The following is a 26,304-nucleotide window of genomic DNA, read 5'->3' as shown; positions in this document are numbered from 1 at the left end:
CAGGGCCCCTGTCATGCGGCGGGTTCCATTCTATGGGCCTGCCACAAAGTGAAAATCACAGGAAAGTGGAACCGGCGATTTTCAGAACGTGCGCATGCGCAAAACGGCAATTCCCCCTTCTGCGCGTGCACAATCTCTGATCGGTGAGCACAACCTCCATTCTGCGCATGCGCACCCTCGTCAACTGCCCGTTCTGCGCATGCACGACCCCTGACTTCCCAGTTCTGGGCATGCGCAGACATGGCGGGTCCCTTCTCGGTACCGCCGTATCAGTGGTTCACCGAGAAGTGGGGCGTTGAGAAGCGGGGCCTTCCTGTATGATGTGTGTACTTAGGCACATATAGAAACCATTAATTCTGAATTGTTTGCCCGTATGTGGGTGACTACAGTGTTCACCTCTAATCACAACATTACATTGACTGCAATTTCTACAAGGAAATGTGCCAAATTGTGGGTTTAGACATTAAGGTCTGTTTAGATGTTTTCAGTGAATCTGCTTGAACCCTTACATCTTTGATGTTCCTACAGTAGGTCTCTTATAGGAAAAAGTCGGTGGGTCTTTAAAGAGATGGTTTAAGGTGTTATCCCACTGCAATAAGTACCAGTGTTTCAACACAGCTTTTTTGATATGTTTAGATGCCCTGCTGAAGGTTGTGACAAAAGGAATCCCTTTCTTTGCTGGTTTAGGCATTAGCGTAAGCAGTTCCTCTCTTTGTTAGCCACCTGGCTGCATCATCAATCGTTTTCTTGTTATATCCCTAAATCAAGAATTTCTGCTGCATCGCCTCCATACGCCTGGGTAATTGCACAGGGTCACTGACAACTCTCCTAACCCTCACGAGTTGGCTATAGGGTAAACCTGATTTTAACCCATGCGGGTGGAAGCTATCTGCCTGTAGTAAACTATTACTATCAGTTTCTTTCACAAACAGATCTGTAACCAATTCTGCGCCTCTGACATCCAAAAAGTTAACCCTTTCCTGACTGTAATTCATGGTGAATTTAATCGTCTCGTGACATTTATTAAGATATTCAACACACTGTAATAGTTTTTCCACATCCCCTATCCACACCATGGACACATCTTTGAATAACCTCCATGTGTGGATGTTCTCTGAGTAAATTGGATTATTTAACACACAATTAGCTTCAAACTCTGACATAAAGAGATTCGCATATGTGGGTGCCATATTAGCCCCCCATTGCAGTCCTTGTACTTGTTCATAGAAGATATAGTTATATCTAATGTCATTTTTAGTTAAAATGACCTTAACGAGTTAAAGCGTGAAGTCAATTAGTGGCGTTGCTAGTGTGCTAGAACGTAATGCTCTATCAGTAGCTAATAGACTGTCTCTGTCTGGGATAGCTGTATAAAGACTTTGCACATCCAGGGCGCAAAAGCCAGATGTTACTCCCTTGTGGTTTAATCTATCCTAGCAGCTGTAAGAATTCTTTTGTGCCTTTTAGGTATGCTGGTGTAGTTTTGACTAGGAGCTGTAATATTTTTGTCAACGAATATGGCTAATGTTTAAAACCAGAGACAGAACATAAAACACAGACAGAGCTCAGTGCACATCCAGTGAAAATCATACACGGTACAGTGCCTAAATATATATCTATAAATATCTATTAAGTAAAATGGTCTTTTAGTTTGACATTTTTGGCCAAAATTGTTGTATGCCCCTGAGCCAACGTCACGGCAGACCACAATTCAGGGGTCCCTAACGCTAATATAAATTCTTAATAACCTGTGTAATAACAGGAAGAATGATTTATAGTAAATCTGTCAATAGTAGCACTCCTCTGTGACATTCATATGCTTATATATATGTTGTGGTTATTTTGGGGGTTCAATAGGAGCTTGTTAGGTGTCCAGTATATTTTACGAATATGGCTAATGGTTGGAAGATAGAATTTGTGCCGACAAAAACTGGCCTGCCAGGGGGTTTGTTAAGGCATTTCTGAATTTTTGGTAATGTATATAAAACTGGTGTTGTTGGATGTTTTGGAAGCATGAACTCTTTTTGATGTTTGTTTCTAATGTTTATTGAATATGCCTCAATGACCAACTTACTCATTTGCCTTTGTAAGTTAAAGACCGGATCAAACGCTATGATCTTATAGTGTTGTCTATTACTCAGTTGTTTATTCATTTCCAAATGATAGTCTTTTTTTTATTTTGTACTACTGTACAATTGCCCCACCTTTATCTGCTGGACGTCCTTTAATTATGCTCTACAGTGTAAAGATGTTTGTACTGTCCCTTCGTTTGTATACCTAACGGGGTCACTGATTTCCCTTTTTTACTGCATTGAAGTCTCTAATATTGGACTGTTGAAAACATTGAAAAGGGAACACAGAAAATCTGCACAGGGTTCCTTGCAAATACTCATGCTGAGGAGCACTGACTTTCTGAATGTTATTTATCACTATAAATGTGCTATGTAAGCCTAGTCCCGTTCCTCAGGCTACACCGCTGCAATTCTGTGCCGTGTTATGTGCTCCGTGGTCTCACTCTATCTTTGTTGATTTTCACAGCACGTTGCGTTGCAACATGACATCATCGCGTCATGACGTCAGCAGCGTCACATGTCGCTATGATGCGCGATGACGTCAGACGCCGGACCAGGAACTAATCAAGCTGCAGAGGCGTCTCAGCTTGTGAACACAGATGTTTTGGGGGTAAGGTGATATTTCAACCGTCAGGGGTATTTCTAGATGTTTTATGACGCAGCGCTTGTAAGGTGTAAGGTCTGAGGAAGGGTCAAGTTTTGAATTCTAACCAAGGCTCCTTTGCGCTTCTTCTACTTCCAACATTCATCTATACTATATGTGGATCCAGCTTTGAGACGCCGGGGTCAGCAGAGGGTGAGCACCAGGAGGGAATATTGCTTTTTGTTTTACAAATGTCCAAGCAGTGGTGTGCCACTCTCACACACCAAGTGTGAAAATCACAGGGGTTAATCACTTACCTTGCCCATGGGGGCCCATTTATCAATTTACAGATTGATTTTATTGAAATGCCCAGAAGCCTCATTTATCAATATGTCCTGGTGGTCTCTAATTAGGTGGAGACCTATCCCGTTCAACATGCTGATGCAGATAGTGGTACACATTTTACAGCAGCAGTAGTCCAACAGGTTGCTAAAGGGTTAGGTATTACCTATCACCTCAATTGTGCACATCATCCACAGAGCGATGGTGCAGTTGAAAGGGCTAATGGGACCATTAAGGGTAAGAAAGGGAAGATTTGTGAAGAAACTGGACTCCAGTAGCACGAGGTGCTGCCTTTTGCACTTATGTCCATCGGTGCGTAAACATGACCTGTCCCCTCATGAGATATCGATGGGGCAGCCAATGATTATGGCGTCTTCAGCTCCGTTATTAGTTAGGGATCATGTGATAGCAGATGAGACGATATCTAAGTATCGCATGCAACTAATGAAAACTTTGCAGGGTATCCATACACAGGTCAAAGCTGTACAGCGAACCAAAGAATTCTCTAAGACTCGTTGTCTAGAAGCTGCTGGAGATTGGATCCTTGTAAAGAATTTCTAAAAGAAAACAACGCTGCAGCCAAAGTGGAGGGGCCCCTATCAAATCTTGCTCACCAGAAACACTGCCGTAAAGGTCGCAGAAGTCGAATCCTGGGTCCGCGCGTCTCACTGTAAATTGGTGGACCGAGTTAAAAACCCGGTTAAAAGACGTTTATGAGGAACCCCCTAAGGACAAATAAGAACATTTCAACCCTTTGGGAAGTATTATGGATCCGGCCTGGACATTTGTTATGATATGTGTTGGTTTAACTGTTTTAATTGTAACTCTCATTTTAGTGACTGAGAAACATTATGAGGATGCATTGGAAGAAGCTGATAGACAAAACAGATCTAGAGATACTGTACCAAATCCATTTACCTTCCGGAAGAAAACAGCCTGGTCGGTAAATTTGTTGGTAACCTTACATAATTTAACAATGTACTCAGCACCAATTGCCCTCTCAGGTGTAGTTCCTGATCTGGATTCTCCAATTCTTGTAAGATGGAGATCCGATATTACCCAATTTAATTACACCTCAGAGAATAATATATCTGGAGCGCTTCTAGTCGTCCCCGTTTATCTTTGTAATCTGTTTTATTTTAACTATAAACCTGTCCATGTAATAATCCCGAAAACACCAAACTCTGGGTCTGAAAATTGACATGGGAATGTGCATATTGACTCGATATGGTGTGAGAATGATACCGATACGAGTTGATATGATGCTAATAGTATCTGAAATGTACAGTAAACTACATATGAATTCCACCTTTTGTCAGAACATGTTAGACTAAATGAATATCGTGGAACAGCATGGTAAAAGCAGACCTTATGAAGTTATGAACAGGATAAATAATTTCTCGTCACTTATGCAGGATTTTGTTAATGAAACTTCCATGAGTATTGAGATTGTAACTGAGGAACAAAAACAAATAAGAACAACAGTAGTGTCCCATCAAATCGGCTTAGATATGTTATTAGCAGACAGAGGAGGCCTCTATAAAACTACCGGGCTGAATGTTGCACCTGGATTGAGGATAGGACTATGGATGTAAGAAAGCACCTTGATAAGGTGAAAACTCTCTCGAAAACCAAAGATAATATTTGGAGAGATGCGGATGAGAGGTGGGTGGAGATTTCTTGGGTTTAAGTGCATGGCTGGGATCTCTCGGAGCATAGATTGTCCAAGGATTGGTTCTAATTGTTGTTTGTCTCTTCCCAGTGTATGTAATCTTTGTGTCTTGTAAACTGATACTTGGAAAGTGCCTCAGACCTCTTCACAAGTAATGGCCCACCAAGAAGAACAGAAAAAACACCCTTGTACACAACCTTGGATGGTATAACCCTTGCAAACTATCACAATATCACCTGCAAAAATGATGAATATGATGATATATCACTGGCTAAGGATATGAAGAAATGTATACAGAAAGAAGAAGCACTGAGATCCACCATGGCTGATCTGGAATTTCAGAGACTTAGCAATGTTAAAAACTAATTTTGGATTATACCTGATTACTCTTGTTTTAAGTATATAAAGGGGAGACTGTGAAAGAATTATGGACATAAGGGCTATAGATAAGAAAGGGGGATCTGGGGTTACTGGTCTTCCATGTTGTCTCTTCTATTTTGTGTGTATGTCTGGTAAGTGTTTTTTGGCCATTCTGCGTACGGGATGGAATGTGTGATTGACCAAGGTTTGTTCTGGGATTATCCCAGGTAAATCATGTACTTCCTAGGAATCGAAACCTAAAATTTGGGAAAAACAAGTATTATGGGATGGCTGCAATGTGGAGCTTGTGGATTGGGTGAAGTGATAATATATGCATATAAGATAAGGGTTATATGTAATGTATAAATACTGAGACTGGGACAACCCCACCTCAGATCACACTGAAATGGCTTGTTGATGTGTCATCTCCTTGTGCACTCGTAAATAAATATTCCTTGATACTCACCGACCCTATCTGCAGTTCCTGGAACCTCGGGGGTACCCCAGAAAAGGCTGCGGTCACACCTTCTCAGAGCTGCCCGATCTCCTGATTCCTCAGGCTGTATATTATGGGGTTGAAGAAGGGAGTCACCACTGTGTACAGCAGGGATAGGAACTTGTTTATGTTAAATGAGTGTCCTCTTGATGGAATAGCGTAGATAGTAATCAGTGTCCCATAATATGTACAAACAACCGTGAGATGGGAGCTGCAGGTGGAGAAGGCTTTCTTTCTCCCAGTGGTGGAGGGGATCCTGAGGATGGTGAGGGAGATACATACGTAGGTCACAAGGATGAAAGTAAATGGTAAGAGGAATACAGGGATGGATAGCACAAAGATTTCAATCTCTATAAAAGATGTGTCTGAGCACGAGTGTTTTACAAGAGGAGCAAAATCACAGAAGAAATGGTCAATGACATTTAGGTCACAAAACTGCAATTGACTGATCGGAAGAACTAAGATGGTTGTCACTGCAAGACCTAAGAGCCAAGACCAGATGACCAGCAGGAGGCGAAGCTTGAGATTCATAATGGTGGTGTAACGCAAAGGGTGACAGATGGCCAGGTATCGGTCATAGGACATCGCTGTGAGAAGGAAACACTCTGTACCCCCTGAGCAAGAAAAGAAGTAAAGTTGACAAATGCAGCCAGCAACAGACATGGTGCCACCTTCTCCCCATATGAGGCGTAGCATGTTGGGGACAATAACCGTGGTGTGCAGAATGTCAGATAAGGACAAGTGAGCAAGGAAGAAGTACATGGGAGAGTGGAGTTGGTGACTGGTTGACACCAATGCAATGATCAGAAGATTACCACTTAAGGTCATAACGTATATCACGAGGAACAGAGTGAAGAGTAAAATCTTGAAACTGTGAAGATTCTGGAATCCAAGAAGCAGGAATTCTGTGACTATTGTGTGATTATTCCCTGGCATCGCCTGAGGACAGGGGGAAAAAAAATCTGAAATCACAACATTTATGAAAATCTTGAGATGAGACGTGGTTACAGGTTACATTACACATCTCCCCTCCCACGCCCCCTTTATTGCTGCCTCACCTTTACCCCTGCTCTCTGCTCACCAGTTTCTCCTTTCCATCCATATTGTCTCTACTGCTCCCTTTCTCCGAAACCCCATATTTTCTCAGTGCCCCCTATCTTTAGAAATCCTTTACCCTCGATATACAGTATGCAAGGCTCCATCTCTCCATGATTTCATGTCCAGTCCTGAAAAATAGATTCTAGATAGAACATTTCCATAGGCGGGATCACATGTACAGATGCAGAAAGCTTCATTGTACCTTCCAATAACACAAACTGTCTTATGATAACTCATAATATAAGAGTTTCAACAGGGTACAACTGTAGGGCAGAATGTCCCAACATACTGTATCCCACCATATCCAACACAGAGGGGACAATAAAGCCTTCTAAATCTGTACATCTCCTTATACCCACTGTGGCAGTTACTGTACTAACGATCTTGGTCAGGATCTCATATCCACTGGACTCCTGCTGTACAGTATCTGTAAGTTCCCCAAACATAACATAGCAATACCTGATTAATGGGTTATTTGCATATAGCAAAATGGTGAGGACATTGTAATAGACGGAATCAAAGCAATTTTTAAAATTTGCGTTGATACTGTACAAAGATCCCAATGTCAAATAAACACAGCTATTTTTATATAAAACCACTCCCTTCCCAATTTCTGTGTCGCTGCATTACCCCCAATATATGCAAAGCTGCGTCTCTCCGGGCTTTCAAGGTTAGTCTTGAAAAACAGCTTCTAGATAAAACATTTCCACCGCCTGGACTTATGGCTGCAGATGTAGAAGGCGTCATTGTGCTGAACCTTCAGACAACACACAATATGTTGGTGCAAAATATCCTAAAATATCCCCTTATATTCCCACTAGAAAGAAAGGATGAAGCCTGCTTTATCTTCACCTCTCCCCACACCCACTGTGACATTTACTAACCATCTGGCTGTAAGCCAGGCTGTGATACCCACCGGATAGAGAAATGATCCAGCGCACAGCAAAACAGAATGGGTCCCAAGCCAGATGAATAAAAATATATCTTTATTGGTCCATGTTTAAAAAACGGGGTTAAGTATCCTCCTATGCATTTCTCTATCTGGATTTTTACCAATTCTCCTGGCGGCACGCTTACCAAGACACACTGAACTGGGGCATACTTATGTGAGTACATTGTTTCAATTACATCATTGTGAGTCTAGGATTTTCCCAATGAGGTTCTTGACCTCCCAGCCTTGACCTTCTGGGATTTATGATATCCTGTTATTGGAATAATTAAGATTATTGTTATTGAGACTGACATATCTCACATGCCCTGGTGGTCTATATCTGTGTCTACATATTATTATTATTTATTTATTTATTTATTTATAAAATATTTTACCAGGAACTAATACATTGAGAGTTATCGCTCGTTTTCAAGTATGTCCTGGGCACAGTAAAACAAATAATACAGTATATGGATACAAATACAGTTACATAAATGAACAGGGTATACATTATATACAAGACATTGCGTGCACAATTAAAGAAAATATATATTATGGGCGTATGAAACAGTTACAGACCAAATTAAAGGACAAGAATCTAGCGTTGGAGCGCCTGCATCACTGATTTTCTCTATGTGATACCCACCGAGCTCCGGCTGTACCTGTAAGTTTCCCAACATAACACACTAATAACTGGTACATTCGCTTCTTACATTTGACAAAACTTTAAGAAAATAATAATACAGGGAATCCAAGCAAATCTGTATTTTGTTGATACATAGATCCCAATGTCATATCAACACAGCTAATTTTTTATTTAGGCTATGTAGGTAAAATTCTCATTATTATACAGATGTGCCGACGAGTATTCTAAAACTTGCCTTGGAAAATCTGGGGCTATCAGCAACACAAGATCCAGGGACATGCTGGGTACATGCTGGGTACATGCTGGGTACATGCTGGGTACATGCTGGGTACATGCTGGGTACATGCTGCAACATTTCAGTGACATTTCTGCAGAGACTAATGACCCATCGGATTAACACAGCAGGGGTCCCTGGCAGTCCCATTCATTTTTAATTGGACTGCCAGGGACCCCCGCTGTTAATCCGATGGGCCATTGAAATGTTGCAAAAAATAGTTTAGAACAGCTCGTCCTGATATATTAATAATTAATATATTGAAATGTTGCAGCACGTACCCAGCATGTACCCAGCACGTACCCAGCATGTACCCAGCATGTACCTGGGTCTTGTTGGTGATTGCCCCAGATTTGTTTTAGAATACTTGTTGGCACTACAGTAGAACCACCCCTACTGCAATTCATACGAATTCAACTTACCACAGTATCCCACGCTTTCCACCAGCTATAAAAACCACCGCAATGATTAGGCTCAGTCAGTATCAGGCTCAGCTTTCTCAGGGAACCACATTAGCCTTCCCTGGTAAACATCCTCAGTGAGATGTATGCAGCAATGTGATAAGTCTTTGTGATATAATTCTCTGTGCTTCTTGTTGACCCTACAATATGGGAGCTTCTCCTAACGCCGGGCAGCGTGTCGGACAATGGCAGGCTGTAATGTTTACTACATCCAGATTGATAGAGGTTTTACACTTTTTATGCAGTAAACACAATCCTTGAAGAGCCATGATACTCATTGTACAGAATCCCATGGAGACTTCATCAGAACAGTCATGTAATTCATGGTGGAAATCATCAACTCCCAGTCCTAATTAAGTTAATAGACTTACAGAACTTTGCTGAATTTTGGTATCTTCATCTTGCAGATAATTTAACCGTTCCCCGGCCAGATTAATTTCAGGTTGGGATACTGAAGACACCTGAGCACTGTTGGCTTTTGTTGGTTTTCCTTCTTGTTTGTTGATGTCTTACTTCTGTTGATTTGTGCTTTTCCATAACACATCAGGGGCTCGATTAAGAGTTGGTTAGGGGACGCAGTAATAGCGATGGTGGGAAAATATTAGCCCTGTGCCTATATTATTTGGGTGTGTACAACTGGACTTAGAGTTAAGAGCTAAAGAGTTATTAGCACGTGGTCTCAAATGTATGATTGTGAATAATAACTACTTGTATGTAATAATATTGCATATTTTCCTCATCATGCGTCGTTAAAAAAGTGAGCTATGGAGCACCTCGTCATCAGGCATCCAGAACAAACCTTTTTGAGCCTTATACATTCTTTCACATCTCCTGCTTCTTGGTCTATTACAGTGGTTTCCAACCTTATTTGGTTAAGGAACACTAAGTGAAATTATGAGGAACCCCAACCCTCTCTCATAGCGCGTCTGAGATCAGATGCATTGTAAGGAACCCTAACCCTCTCTCATAGTGCATCCGTGATCAGAATCATTGTAAGGAATCCCAACCCTCTCTAATAGCGCGTCTGAGATCAGATGCATTGTAATGAACCCCAACCTTCTCTAATAGCGCATCTGTGAACAGAATCATAGTATGGAACCCCAACCCTCTCTAATAGCGCGTCTGAGATCCGATGCATTGACAGAAACCATAACCATCTCTAATAGCGCGTCTGAGATCCGATGCATTGTAAGGAACCGCAACCCTCTCTAATAGCGTGTCTGTGATCAGATGCATGTTGACAGAGTAAACACAGATCACTTTAGCATTTATGAGATGAGATGGGATTAGAGGTTGCCAAAGAAACAGTTCCACTTCCCCTCCCTTTACACCAGTTTTCCTTTTGTCTATTCTGATCTTCTTCACCTAAACATTTTGCCTTACTGCCTATACGTGTGGAAATCATTAACCCTCAATACATGCAAATCTACAGGTATATCCCTTAATGCATTCATGTCCAGTATTGAAACACAGCTTGTAGATAAAGGATCTCAGTAGCCTGGACTCATGACTACAGATGTAGAAGGCTTCATTGTTCTTACAGATAAGACAACATATCTCATTAAAACTAATAATATCACAGAGTATCCATAGGATTTAAAGGTAGGGTTATTCCGAATAACATCCTTCATTATCCAAACAAAAAGGTGTAACCCCCCCTACCCCCACCCCCCATTTATTTGTTTTAAAAAATAGATCCTATTGTAATAGCAACACAGCTAATTTGTTACATGGAGTTAAAATTTTACATAAATATCACCCCCTACTGCAGATTAATTTGATTTACCACAGTATCCCACCTCAAACACCATCTATAATGACCTCAGCAATGATTGATTTCAGGAAAGAACTAAATACAAAATGTATGCAACAAAATTATAAGACTGTGGTACTGCACCGACACACTTTATTCGAGCAAATACCCCGTATGTACCTGGCAGAAACCTGTTGCGTTTGCCTTCCCAGCCTGGGTTCATGCCTGGCTGACGGGCGGCTGATCTGTTCAATGATAATGATTAGGATTTAATAGGCTGCAATGCTTCGCGTGTCTACCAGATGGCATAAATTCATGAATTGTAATGCAGTATATATATATATACTGTGCAGTATTGCAGCCAGCGGGAATAAAATGCTTAAATCCCTGCCTGGAAAATAACCCAATGCACTCGGGCAGAAAACAGTCACAAACCTCAATACACCCGGGTATACCCGAATTCGTGGGACTAGCCGAGCTCGAATAAAGTGCGTCGCCAATGTATAATTCTATGTGCTTCTTGATGATCCTACAATATGGGAGCTTCTTCTAATGCTGGGCAACGTGTCTGCCAATGGCAGGCTGTAATGTTTACACCATCCAGATTGCTAGATGTTTTTATACTCTTTTCGTTCGCATGTCCCATGATAAGTTTCTAACAGGGTTTCCATAGAATTCAATGGCAGTGTTGGTTTGCTAAGCTAAGCATCTTTACCAGACTCTAATATCCGCTACCCGCTGCTACAGATGAGCCAACGAGTATTCAAAAACTTGCCTTAAACTTGCCTTAAACTAGCCAGGTACATTTCAGTGACATTTCTGCAGAGGCTAATGGCCCATCGGATTAACACAGCAGTGGATCCTGGCAGTCCCATTCAGTTTGACTGCCAGGGACCCTCGCTGTTAATCCGGGCCATTAGTCTGTCTGCATAAATGTGTGAAATGTTGCAGCATGTACCCAGCATGTACCCAGCATGTACTCAGCATGTACCCAGCATGTACCTGGGTCTTTTTGGAGATTGCCCCAGGTTATGTTTTTAGAATAATCGTCGGCACTACAGTATATCTGTAAATTTCCCAATCTAGGCAATTTGGCTTCATGAAATGTATTGACTTTCATATATGTGTCCTACAGTACTTCTTGTAAATAGACTGTCTTTGAGTCCTTGAGACCCCGGCAGTGCTATTCTCCAGAGCATTGAGCACTGGGAGTTTCATTATTCTATGTAATTCTAAGGAGTTCTCTATAAACCATATTTCAATACATACTTTTTTAAATGTTAATTTATAAAATGTGTTACCAGGATGTAATACATTTAGCGTTACCTCTCGTTTTCCCGTATGTCCTGGGCACAGAGTTATGTTGACAGACACAAAGTCACGTTAAATGAACAGGGTTAAACATTCAAGTTACAGAAATGTCATGGGCAGTTAGAGATAATATATATTATAGGCGTAGTTAACAGTTACAGACCAGATTAAAATGTGAGACAGCTGAAGTCTTGAAAGAACTTAGCCTGGAAGTGGATTTTATGACTCTCAGGTAGGTAGTTCCAATCATGAGGTGCACGGTTAGAGAAGGAGGAGCAGCCGGATACTTTGCTGAACCTTGGGACCATGAACAATCTTTTGGAGTCAGATCTCAGTGCTGCATGTGGTGAGGGGTGAGGAGCTTGTGCAGATAGGGGGGTAGTTTGCCCAGAAAGTATTTGAAGGCAAGACAAGAAAGGTGAAATTTGCATCTTGACTCAAGTGATGACCAGTCTAGTGTTTGGAACATTTAGCAGTGATGTGTGTTGTAGTTACATTGGAGGACAAAGTGGCATATTGAGTTGTAGGGGGTGTCCAGTTTGCTAAGGTGAGTTTGGGTTGCTGTGCAATATACTATGTCCCTTATAGTCTATAATTGGTATTAGTATCTGCTGTGTGAGCAGAGGAAGCTCTTATGAGTAACCACTGAGGAAGCTCTTATGAGTGAACTGCATTTGGGGATACAGCAGAAGTGCCTGGAGATTTGGAGGTTGTTTTTGGTGGACTGTATAGAGGACTGTGGACGTATACCATCTGTTTCTTGTGTCCCAACTTGGATTTGGACTGCTGACTATGGGTGGCCACCACTGGCATCTATACTAACCTGGATCCCTGCAGCCTCCCATTACATCTGACCCAGGGTGTTCTAATTGCCTGTCTCTGCCACACTAGTTCCTCCTCCTGCCTTTGAGGGATACTGCTCAGATCCATTTGAAGATCTACACCCAGAGTTAGTCACTCGGAAAAACCCCACTGCCTTCTTATCGCTGCACTATTGTGAGTGGAAAATCCATATCACTACACCTTTATTGTATATTAAACACAGTGTGCACTATTTGTATTTTTTCTTCTTTTATATATATACTTGGATGTATTTGCGTTCCTGATTCCCTGTTCTATCCAGTATATAAAATAGACAGAACAAGAACAGCTCGTGCATGGAGTGGGTAATAGAATAAGGACAGAAATGGTGAGATGTCTCATGTAGAACCATATCAAACCTTCCTGAAAGACACAAGCAGAGATGGTGACCCACCCTGCTGCACCCTCACTGGAGGTGACTCATTTCTGCAGTTAAATGAGACAATAATACTCACATTTCTTCTAAAGTGAAGCATAGGCCTTAGAAATATGCTTAAAGTCTTTACCCACTCATGGAGCTTCTTGACGTCTTGCATGGCGTGACCAGCTGCCAGTAGAGGAATCCAAGTGGTAAAAAATTAAAAAAGCAGCGCGTTGCCAAAGGGAGCCAGGTATAGAAAAAATAAAAACAATTTATTTAGACAATAACATCACGCACGGGAAGTGTAGGAAGCCTCCAATGCATTTCACACCTTCAGAGTGCTTTATCGAGGAATCAGTTGGCAAAGCACTGTGAAGGTGTGAAATGCGTTGGAGGCTTCCTACACCTCCTGTGCATGATGTTATTGTCTAAATAAAACTTTTTTTATTTTTTCAAACCTTGGCCCCCTGCAGACGCACTTACCTGAACACCCTCCTTCTGTCTCTGTAAGTTCTTCCTACCTACTGAGTGTAAGCTCTTCGGGGCAGCGACTCTAAATGTCACTTTTATGTCTGAAGCGTTTCTTCCCATTATGTGTTATTTATATTATGTGTTATTTATATTATAGGTTATTTATATTGTGTCATGTGTGTTACTGCTGTGAAGCGCTTTGTACATTAATGGCGCTACTGTACATAAATAAAGATATACATGTAAGCATACAAATTCCATTGTTTGCTCCTTGGTACCCTGAGCAAGTCACTTTATTTTCACTGTGTCTCAGGCAGCAGAAATTACATTGCAAACCCTTAGACACAATGTCCATCTGGCATCTCTATGCGTTCAGGTATCACGGTCGTTGCTCCCATCTTGCATCTCTATCCGTTCAGGTATCACGGTCGTTGCTCCCATCTTGCCTCTTGTGTATCAGCTTGTGATTTGGAGAGCGGAAACAGGTTATGGAAGAGTTTCACGATGCTCATAAAGTGTCTGTTTGTCAAGTCAAAGGTGATGGAATTCTGGGGCCAGCTAATTGCCATGTATAGTAAGTACCAAAGAGGAAATCCCATTCATTTCAATGGGATTTTTTTCTTTGATACACCTGGTGCCACCTTAGTTTGCCCCAGAATTGCCCCACATTTTCCGACACAAGCAAACACCAATTTCTATTAAAATAAATGTGAGACTGCAGTATATATCTGCACAAAGACGTAAATACATCAGAGATTGTGCTGATACACTAAGAGGGTTCATTGTGTACATAATACAACGTATCAGGAAAGGCTAACCAACGTCAGTACGTACAGTTTGGGGGAGATGGGGGATAGGTGAAGTGGTGTAAGCGGTCACAGCAACAGGAACTCAGCCATAAAAATAAATAAATAAAATCAGCTTTATTGGACTTGAATGCTGCACATCACAGAGAGAACCTCTGACGCGTTTCGTTCCATTGTGGAACTTTATCAAAGAGTAAAATGCCTCTCTACACAGGATTCTTTTGTAGGCAACTCTCTTTCAGTGATTGGTTAGATAAAACTACAATCAGTGGTAAGCAATCAATTAATCATGCTAATTTGTCCTGAAAGAGATCATGATGTCTAACAGAAAGAACCTGTGTCTGGACCAAAGTGGTACAACACATATAAAGACATTACAAAAGACATATACAGATTAAAAACAAAAAACAGGTGATGGGCAGCATCAATAACATAAATATCTAAATATACCAAGAATGATACATATGGATTAATGATCCAATGGAGAAGTGCAGAAAGTACATAATGCATATAATGTTGTCAATTTATCAAAGAATCAATATTAGCAACAATTTCATAACATATCAGCTAATTATAACAATTGTTGCCATATATGCATAACAATGGAACAACCGTCAAAAGACTAACAACAGCCTTCAAACACCTGTATAGGAGCGCCGAGCATGCAGATGGACTCAAAATAAAATATAATAAAAAAAATAAAAAAATTATAAAATAATGCAAATGATGTGATGTACCCGGACACACACTCCCAACACTCCTCAAACCACTAACCCCGAAGGAAATGTTTCAATTCCCAATCAAGGTTAATACCGTGTGGGTGAAGAGTGTTGAGAGTGTACAGTATATCCAATACATCTCGTTTTTGTTAAGAACATTTTCCCGAAATTGCCCCACATTTTCCGACACAAGCAAACGCCAATTTCTATTAAAATAAATGTGAGACTGCAGTATATCTGCACAAAGATGTAAATACATCAGAGATTGTGCTGATACACTAAGAGGGTTCATTGTGTATGTAGCGGTCATGTAAAATGCCTACAGTCATCTCTCCTGCTAGCAGTAAGGCCTGGTAAGTGTGGGCATGCCAGCAGTAATCATGGAGGTTTTTCCTCACACCCTGGTGGGGTGCCCTGTGTATGGATGGGACTGGTCACATGCTCTGAGTCCATGGTTAGTGATGTCAGAGGTGTGTCAGCCTCAGAAGTTACATAAGGCACAGCACTGTGTTCTAAAGTTAGTTCTACCTGAAGTCTGAGTTGCTGGAAAGTACTAGTTCAAGGCTAGTTGCTGGAAAGTTCTTGCAAGGTTCAGGAAGGAGTTCAGTTCTGCAGAGTGTTAGTTATGTTATAGTAACTCCATGGGAGACTGTGTCCAGGGACCTGGCACAGGGCAGTGATTCCTGCGGGAATAGTGAATCCCTCATCTAGGTGACATACCTATCAAAGGGGAGCACGGGCGAGATGATCGGCTAAAGATACCCCATTGTGGAGGGCAGCTATGCCCACCTTGACAATAAAGATGGAGCTGATCAGAGAAACCCCTGTGTGTGAGAGTCAAATGATTACACAGGAGGTTGCACCATGGAGGAGTTCCTCAACAGGACCATCCCCTTGCGGACGCAGGGACCCTGATGAGGTGGAGGCGCTGCACTGGAACTAGGTGAGATTCAGCACACTACCTCAGCTGCCTGTCTGGACGGGTCCTCCCCACACACCATCATGCGGGAGACTCAGGAGTCCTGTAGCCAACAGGTGCACCACCCTACACTACCATACTGTAATGGGGACCGGTTAGACCACAGGGGCCAATGTGAGATTGGGTGGGTCAGGCCGGGTCAGAAATACCGTTACATGTACATAATACAACGTATCAGGAATGGCTAACCAACGTCAGTACGTACAGTTTGGGGGAGATGGGGGATAGGGTGGGTATTTAAGAAGGTGCAAAAGGGAAGCATATTTCAGAGAAGTGCTAGAATAGAGGATGCCAACATCAGTTCTCAAGAGCCATGTAACAGGGACTTATCCAGATCTTGCCTCTAATCCAGCAGTGTGCTGGTTAATTGCATACCAGCAATTAACCAGACTCCACCTGGCTGATTAGAGCTCTCTCAGAAATAGCCTGTTCTGAGACAGGAAGGGAGGATTTCTGAGCTCACAATTGGAGCTGACCCAGGAAGGACAAACCAAGATTCCATAGTCTCACAATTGGGGGCTGAACCAAGGAAGTCTTGAGCTGCAGAAGGACTGGGGTGTATGCTGATAGCAAGGCAAGGGGACCAGACCTGTATACCTGAACGGACATTGCCTTAGCACAAAATGGTGCTGACCCAGGAGAGCAGAGAGGCTACAAGAAACAGATAAGACTTTCTTATGGGACTGTTATATATCTGTATATATGTATATATACTTGGGGCTGGTAAATAGCTTAGCTAACCACCCAGTTAGAGAGGGCTGGACTACATGTGTAGATATTCTCAAAAAGCGGAGTAGGTTTTCTTTTCCTTAATTTAAATGTTTTGCTGTGTTAAAGGGACAGGCGCAATAAAGCCTCATTTAAGTTTCACTTTAAACAGTCTCCATTATGTACCTCTTCACACGTCTCTTACAGGCCACCAACGGGATAGGTTTTAAGCTTCAGCACAGGTGGCTCAATGAGTGGCTCAGTCGGAGATTGAGCCACTGATTGAGCCACCTGTGCTGAAGCAGGGAACTCCTTAAAACCTGACCTGATGGCAGCCCTTGAGGACTGGAGATTGCCACCCCTGGTGTAGATGATGGCCTGTCACTCCTCTTACCTCTACAAGGGACATCAGACCTGGCGGTATCAAGGGCTATGGTTCCTGTTGAGTAGCCACAGCTTCACAAAGTCCCCGTGACCTGAAAATCTAACCTGCTGTGGTGGCTCTTGAGGACTGGAGTTGACTAGCCCTTGTGTTAGAAGAAGAGGTCCATGCTCTGAAATGGGGGACATGTAAGGAAGTACGTCACTTATTCAGAGAAAGGGTGGTGGCTGAGTGGGATGGTCTCCCGTCCCAAGAGAGGTAGCATAGACTTTAACAGAAAAAGGGAATGTAAAACCACTTGGGATAGACATTAGCCTATCATAATTGTAAAAAAAAATTGAATGATCTAGTAGTGTTTGTGGTTTCAAAGCAGGTAAGAAGATGACAGAAAGCTCAATAAAACCGGTCCCTATAACTCCTCCTATTACCCCATATAACCTCTCCCTATAACTCCTCCTATTACCCCATATAACCTCTCCCTATAACTCCTTCTATTACCCCATATAACCTCTCCCTATAACTCCTCCTATTACCCCATATACCCCCTCCCTATAACTCCTCCTATTACCCCATATAACCACTCCCAACAACTCCTCCTATTACCCCATATACCCGCTCCCTATAACTCCTCCTATTACCCCATATAACCCCTCCCTATAACTCCTCTATTATCCCATATAACCCCTCCCTATAACCCCTCCTATTACCCCATATAACCGCTCCCTACTACTGCTATTACCCCATATACCCCCTCCCTATAACTCCTTCTATTACCTCATGTAACCCGCTCCCTATAACTCCTCCTATTACCCCATATAACCTCTCCCTGTAGCCCCTCCTATTACCCCATATAACCCCTCCTATTACCCCATATAACCGCTCCCTATAACTCCTCCTATTACCCCATATAACCGCTCCCTATAACTCCTCCTATTACCCCATATAACCGCTCCCTATAACTCCTCCTATTACCCCATATAACCCCTCCCATTACCCCATATAACCGCTCCCTATAACTCCTCCTATTCCCCATATACCCCCTCCCTATAACTCCTTTGATTACCCCATATAACCCCTCCCTATAACTCCTCCTATTACCCCATATACCCGCTCCCTATAACTCCTCCTATTACCCCATATAACCTCTCCCTATAACTCCTCCTATTACCCCATATAACCTCTCCCTATAACCCCTCCTATTACCCATATAACTGCTCCCTATAACTCCTCCTATTACCCCATATAACCGCTCCCTATAACTCCTCCTATTACCCCATATACCCGCTCCCTATAACTCCTCCTATTACCCCATATAACCTATCCCTATAACCCCTCCTATTACCCCATATAACCGTTCCCTATAACTCCTCCTATTGTCCCATATAACCTCTCCCTATAACTCCTCCTATTGCTCCATATAACCGCTCCCTATAACTCCTCCTATTACCCCATATAACCGCTCCCTTTAACTCCTCCTATTACCCCATATACCCGCTCCCTATAACTCCTCCTATTACCCCATATACCCGCTCCCTATAACTCCTCCTATTACCCCATATAACTGCTCCCTATAACTCCTCCTATTACAACATATAACCTCTCCCTATAACTCCTCCTATTACCCATATAAACTCTCCCTATAACTCCTCCTATTAATCAGTTAAACCGCTCCCCATAATAACTCCTCCTAATGCTCAATATAACCGCTCCCTATACATTTTTTTTATTACTCCATATAACCTCACCCTATAACTCCTCCTATTGCGCTATATTATTTGATCCTTTTCACATTGTGTATTGTATCTCTGTGTATTTCTCTGTATACTCCCTGATATGCATTCCTCCGCAGCCCTAGCCTACACGGGAGGCGATTCCGCAGCCTGGCATCCAATCGGTGGTTGCTTTCCACCAATGGCTCATGCCGGCTGGGGTGTTCGCGCGAGACTTGATCTCCGTGACATCATCGTTGGGGGCTGAGGGTTCGCACATTTATATGGGAGGTTATACAGACGCGAATTTACTCTTTGACAAAGGGACTTGTTCCCGAAACGCATCAGAGTAGCCCTGTACCCCTCACTGACCACCCAATAAAGTCTTTTTAATTGTTTTTACTGGTTTGTAGCCCCTATTTCTCTACAGCTGTGCTCCGCTTGGACCCCACGGAACAATATTTACTCTCCTATTACCCCATATAACCTCTCCTTATAACTCCTCCTATTACCCCATATAACTGCTCCCTATAACTCCTCCTATTACCCCATATAACCTCTCCTTATAACTCCCCCTGTTACCCCATATAACCGCTCCCTATAACTCCTCCTATTACCCCATATAACCTCTCCTTATAACTGCTCCTATTACCACATATAAACTTTCCCTATAACTCATCCTATTATCCCAAATAACCGCTCCTTATAACTGCTCCTATTACCCCATATAACCGCTCCTTGTAACTTTTCTTATCACTCCATAAAACTGCTCCCTATAACTCCCCCTGTCACCCCATATACCCTCTCCCTATAACTCCTCCTATTACCCCATATAACATCTCCCTATAACGCCTCCTATTTCCCCATATAATCAATCCATATAATTCCTCGTATTACCCCATATTATAGCTCCTTGTAACTTTTCTTATCACTCCATAAAACTGCTCCCTATAACTCCCCCTATTACCCCATAAAAACTGCTCCCTATAACTCCACCTATTACCCAAAAAAAACCGCTGCCTATAACTCCTCCTATTACCCAATATTACCCCCCCTATAACTCCTACTATTGCTTTATATTACTGCTTCCTGTTGCTCCTCCTTTATTAACCTTCTATTGTATATACATTAACTTCTCCCACAAACTCCATCCCCAACTGCTCATATTGCCCCATATATAACTCCTTATAACTATTTCTCTTCCAATTGTTGTTACTATGTCTCCATATCATCTCTCTTTATAACTGTCTCTATTTCCTCCAATTAATTCCTATAACTGCTCCTCTGTCTTCCTACCTCCTATTAATCTACATACCCGTGTCCTACAGCCCACCAATAACTCCTAAATCACTCCCTATAGCGTCTCCCTACCTTCTATTAGTGCATATTACCTTACCATACAACCCTATCACTCCCTATAACGTCTCCCTACTGTACCTTCTATTACCCTATATAACCTAACCCAACAACTTCTTAACAACCCCTTCTTTGTTTCCATATACAGTATCCTCAATTATTATTTCTCTGTATCTCTTATTGACTGTCCCCAAATCCCAAAATGACCGACACGTGGCACAATAGGTCTAACATATCTTAAAACATTGAAGCTGATAGATACCGGTTGGCAGTGACTCTACTAGGGTTGATGTAACTTCAAATTGTTAATTGCAACATAATTGCAGTTGTTTTGAGACTCCCTGTTATGTCACCCTTGGGATCTGCAGCTACAGTACACAGAAATCTTTTAAGGGTTCCACCGGGAATCTTCTATCTGCTACACTATGTATATAAATATGTCCCCGATCCTGTGCATTGTGGGCACTGCAGCCTACAAGTGACCAAGCTTCTGCTCAGCTCTGCCACGTTGACACATCGAACCCACGGAGAACAGGACATTCTACCAATTGGAGATCCTTAGCTACACCACACAAAGTAGCTTGAGGTCCACCACCCCCCCCTCAAGCATTGCAGAGCAATCTCCATCCCATAGTGGGAATCAGGTACGTGTTTGGTGCAGAACCTGTTGTTAAATTATTCTGTCTCTGAAACATTTTTCTATTCTGTCTTCTTTTTGTTTCTCCCGCGTCTTGATATTAGAGATTGAGCAGTGGGGGCTAAAGTACAATAGGCAGGGACGTTCCTTTTACGGCAAAGAAAACCAATGAATGAATGAAGTGACTCTTACCTGCTGTCAAATTCTATGTTTTTTTTTTTCAATATTTTTTTTATTATTTTACTTAAATAAATTAACATCTTCCATGTACAATTTTGATAAAGGAACAATATTTATACATCTATCTTAGTAGAAATAATTATCTTCATAACAATTTTTCTTGACTTTTTTCTGTATGTTGCAGATCCACATATATAAATCTCTTTGGATTCTTTTAATTTCAAATTATTTTAATTTTTTTAACATAGAAAAGATAAAGAAAAAGGATAGAGAAAGATGGGGCCAGAGAGGAAAGGAATGGGAAGGGGAGCGAGGGAATGGGAAGGGGAGGGAGGGAATGGGAAGGGGATCAAGGGAATGGGAAGGGGAGGGAGGGAATGGGAAGGGAAGGGGAGGGAATGCTTAAGGGCTAAAAGGTAAAAGAGACAAGGGATAAAAATCAACCATGATCAGGATTCTACCTAAAAACCGGATTAACACACATATTCCCAGATAGCTCAAACTCCTACATCCACCACATCATGAATATATATTTATGCCAAAATGAGTGCTACTGAGCGTGGCAAATGTATACGTACAACAGAAGACAGGGGTGCCCAATGCTACATCAAATTGACAAAACATAAATGGTAATGAGTATAAAGTTTAAATACTTGAATAATAATAGTAATTGAAAAAACAAGTAATTACTATTATTATTCAAGTATTTAAACTTTAGACTCATTACCATATATGTTTTGTCAATTTGATGTAGCATTGGGCACCTGTGTCTTCTGTTGTAAAAACCGGAGGCCACAGTTCCCAATACCTTATAGAAATGATCTCATTTTTTATTCAGTTGAGCTGAAAGCTTTTCCGTTCATTTAACTTCATTCACTCTTGTAATGATTGTATGTCTCGATGGTACATTTATATTCTTCCACGCCGCTGCTGTCGAGCAACGGGCTGCTGTTAGAACAATAGAGATCATTTATTCTCGTCGTATTAGATACCTCTCCAAAAGGCTTTGCTAATAAATACGTTAGTGGGTCTAGAGGGATTCTCGTATCTGTAATTTCCTGTAACATATTCTGGATCTTTGTCCAAAACTTTTGAATCTGTGGACATGACCACCATATATGTACCCTATCTCCTCTCAGGCCACATCCTCTCCAGCATAAATCTGATGTGCCTGGGGAGATCTGGCTCAGCCTACTCGGGATTAGGTATCATTGAAATACAATGTTGTATATATTTTCCTTCCAAGAGTGGCAAGGTCGGTAATGTTAGCTCACAGAGGAGGCGGGGGCATGGGAGACATCATCAAATACTATCAGGCGGCCCAATTGAAACAAGCGGTGATGTGGAACAACGACCCAGCAACAACGTGTTGGCTGGGGACTGAGGCAACTTATGTGAGTCCACTTTCACTGACGTGAGTCCTATGGACTGGGAAAGACATATGGAGAAGTTTAAATTAGGATCGATGAGATGTACATGGGAAACTCCATCGTTATTAACGCCTATATTTAATAATCCTGGGTTTAAACCAGGATGCGCAAAAAATACATTCAAACAATTCAGAGAGCTAAATATTACGATGGTAAATGACTTGGTGGTAGATGGGAAACCAATGACATTCCAGGAGATACAAATAAAATAACAAACACACGATATTCCAATTTTTAGTTTTCTTCTAATTATACATTGTTTGTTGAAATTATCACAGAAAGAGAAATTTCCTGATTTAACAAAATTTGAAAGACTTTGTAAAAAAAAAAAAAGGTGTGTATGAAAAGGGTTGATCTCGAGAATATATGAGGAATTAATTCTGGCAACAACTCCTCAGAATCATAATTACATGTTAAAATGGGCTGGAGATCTCAATGTAGAAATAGATAGGGAAACCTGGGAGGATATCTGGGAATCGGCAGCTAAAACTTCAATTTGCACGATAACGAAAATTCTATGTTTTTATGAATGTTTAATGGGTTAAAGGGTCAGTCCCACGTAGGGGCAAAGTGTCCAAATGACAGGGACGTGATTAATGGGTTAAAGGGTCAGTCCCACGTAGCAGCAAAGTGACCTAATGACAGGGACGTGTTTAATGGGTTAAAGGGTCAGTCCCACATAGGAGCAAAGTGACCTAATGACAGGAAATAGTTTAATGGGTTAAAGGGTCAGTCCCACTTAGGGGCAAAGTGACCTAATGACAGGGACGTGTTTAATGGGTTAAAGGGTCAGTCCCACGTAGGAGCAAAGTGACCTAATGACAGGAAAGAGTTTAATGGGTTAAAGGGACAGTCCCACGTAGGAGCAAAGTGACCTAATGACAGGGACGTGTTTAATGTTTTAAAACATTTTTTAAATGTTGTGTGCTGAGCACATGTATTGTAAGTGAAACTTCTTTGTGTTTTGTCACTGTTTTGTGACAGAAATTGTATTTTTGATGGTGAGGTTTATCATTCAATTAAAGAGATTTTAGAGTAAAATGTATGTTATTTATTTTGGTGTCAAATTTTCCATACTACAGTATCACTTGACATACAGTACATGATATAATTGACTTATGCTAACTAAAGTAACATACATATATTTTGTATTGTAAAGTATCTAAGTGCGGTTACTCAAACATCTTTCATTCAATGTAAATCATAATAATGAAAACAACATTTGAGTGACAAAATGCAAAGAATTTTGACTTGGAACGCGTATGCACACATCCCCTGTTTTAAAAAAAAAAAATCATTACAGTTACTATGTTATATTAATCTAAATACAATTTATGTGTTATATGTTTACACACCTTGCATCTTTTCCACTTCTGGTTTTTAATGATAGTAGAGACAGAGGGTCAGCAGCGTACTCATATCACGGGGTATATAAAAAGAAACATACAGTACACATACATATAGTGAATTTTTTTTTTTGTTAGTGGTGATTCTAATAAATGATATGTAATTCACTCACATTTTCCATGAGCGACACGGGCCTTGTGGTTATCAAGACTGACCACCTCATATGTTGATTCAATGGTGTTGTCCGTCAGGATACAACCGTGTGCAGAACCATCGGGAGGAGGATCCCATGTATATTAAAAATAGAGGACACAAAAAAAAATTATGCAGATAGCTTTATAACAGAAACAAATTAAAGAGTTATAAACCCACAAACATACAGTAGGTTGGAGCCAAGCAGTGGGACCACCCTGGGTCAGGAAATGGTTAAAGTTCAGCACTCCCTCCTTCGCTGGGGATCCACCCGTGGCGGCCGTCCACAGTGGGGTTTTCAGGGAAGGAAGAGGTCAATCCTTTGCAGAGTGTTCACCAGAGTTAACCAAAGCTTGGCAATCCTTCCATGGTTCGGGATGTCCACCCTACGCATTTTGCTCTAGTCAGAGCTTCCTCAGGGGTCTGATCCCTCCCAGATATGGGATCCCCCTCCTCGATTTGTTTCTCTTTTTATATAACCTGGGATGTGAGTATGCTCCTGATCCTCTGTCTCTGCAGTCATATATGGACTTGGATTGAGTCCACTCCAGGAGTGGCACCAATTCAGAGGACTGTATGACTGTATATATTTCATCTTCACCCATTAAACACATCCCTGTCATTAGGTCACTTCTCCTACGTGGGACTGACCAATTAACACATTAAACACGTCCCTGTTATTAGGTCACTTTTCTCCTATGTGGGACTGTCCAATTAACACTTTAAACGTGTCCCTGTTATTAGGTCACTTTTCTCCTACGCGGTACTAACCAATTAACACTTTAAACACGTCACTGGCCAATTCACTTCAATGGGCAATAAGGTGCCAACCAGCATGGAAGGTATCTTATGAAGAAGCCTTTCTGAGTACGTATGAGTCATTCTGGTTGTAAATGTCTGTTCTATACTTTCAGATAAAGAATGAATAAGGAGAACGTGACGATGGTCACAGAATTCCATCTTCTTGGATTCCGGGGTCTTCACAGCTTCAGGGTTGTATTTTTCTATTTCTTCCTTTTGATCTACATTGTGACATTAACTGGAAATCTCCTGATCATCTTGTTGGTGTCCACCAGTCACCAACTCCATTCTCCAATGTACTTATTCCTCAGCCACCTGTCCTTATCCGACATCTTGTTCACCACTACCATTGTCCCCAACATGTTGTATATTATCTGGGAAGAGGGAGGCACCATTTCATTTGCTGCCTGCATCACTCAATTGGAACTCTTTGGAGCATCCATAGGAACAGAGAGCCTTCTTCTGACGGCGATGTCTTACGATCGGTACCTGGCCATCTGCAACCCCTTGCGTTATACCGTCATTATGGACCTCAGGCTTCAATATCAGCTGGTTATCTGGTCTTGGTTGTTAGGGTTCATGATAATACTCAGTTTAGTTATCCTGATATGCCAGTTGCAGTTTTGTGGCCCCAATGTCATTGACCATTACTTCTGTGATTTTTCTCCTATTCTAGATCTCTCGTGTTCCGACACCTCCATTATAAAAATAGAGCAGTCTGTTCTCTCCATCCCTTGTATTCTCCTCCCATTTGTGTTCATCGTTGTGACTTATTTTTACATCTTCCACACCATCCTCAAGATCTCCTCCACCACCGGGAGACAGAAAGCTTACTCCACCTGTAGCGCCCATCTGGCTGTTGTCTGTGCTTATTATGGGTCCCTGATTGCTATATACATGGCAGCAACCAGAGGACACACATTCAATGCAAACAAGTTCTTATCCCTTCTCAACACTGTAGGTACCCCATTGTTCAACCCCATAATATACAGCCTGAGGAACCAAGACATCAAGGAATCGATTGTCAATATAGTTAGAAGGAAGCAGCATTAGAAAATCTTGGAAGATCTCAAGAAGAGAGACATTAATATTTTACCTCTTAGTATTGTGGAAAGGAGAGTTTGAACATGAGCCCATATGAGCACACACAAGGGTATGTTAAAAAACATATATACTGTACATCTATGCTGCTATTGTTCTGTCTCTTACAAGCCTAACATTTTTCCTTTAGTAGGGTCTCTCTCTTAGCTGATAACAATGTATTTTATTAGAACAATGACATGTTGATGGGAGAGCAGTAAACCAAGATGGGCAAGATAGGCAGTGAAGTTACAATAACCAACAGAACAGTGTTTAAAGAATGAGT

The 26,304-nt window shown here is 41.6% G+C and overlaps 2 protein-coding genes across 2 annotated transcripts; one reads left to right on the top strand and one right to left on the bottom strand.

Annotated features, from left to right (window-relative positions):
- Window positions 1-5,558: 5,558 nt before the first annotated feature.
- On the bottom strand, window positions 5,559-6,461 carry LOC142471420 (olfactory receptor 11L1-like). The gene has a single exon (XM_075578226.1). It carries the CDS (start codon window positions 6,459-6,461, stop codon window positions 5,559-5,561), a length of 903 nt encoding a protein of 300 aa, XP_075434341.1.
- Window positions 6,462-25,058: 18,597 nt separating this feature from the next.
- On the top strand, window positions 25,059-25,991 carry LOC142471174 (olfactory receptor 11L1-like). Its single transcript, XM_075577962.1, has one exon. It carries the CDS (start codon window positions 25,059-25,061, stop codon window positions 25,989-25,991), a length of 933 nt encoding a protein of 310 aa, XP_075434077.1.
- Window positions 25,992-26,304: the final 313 nt, after the last annotated feature.

The sequence above is a fragment of the Ascaphus truei genome, chromosome 20, assembly GCF_040206685.1.
Source record: "Ascaphus truei isolate aAscTru1 chromosome 20, aAscTru1.hap1, whole genome shotgun sequence".
In the NCBI taxonomy this organism is placed as follows: domain Eukaryota; kingdom Metazoa; phylum Chordata; class Amphibia; order Anura; family Ascaphidae; genus Ascaphus; species Ascaphus truei.
This window is presented reverse-complemented; position numbering and strand designations above follow the sequence as displayed.

Bases quoted from the DNA above. Each gene is read 5' to 3' on its own strand.
- LOC142471420 (XM_075578226.1), bottom strand. From the start codon at position 6,461: ATGCCAGGGAATAATCACACAATAGTCACAGAATTCCTGCTTCTTGGA.
- LOC142471174 (XM_075577962.1), top strand. From the start codon at position 25,059: ATGAATAAGGAGAACGTGACGATGGTCACAGAATTCCATCTTCTTGGA.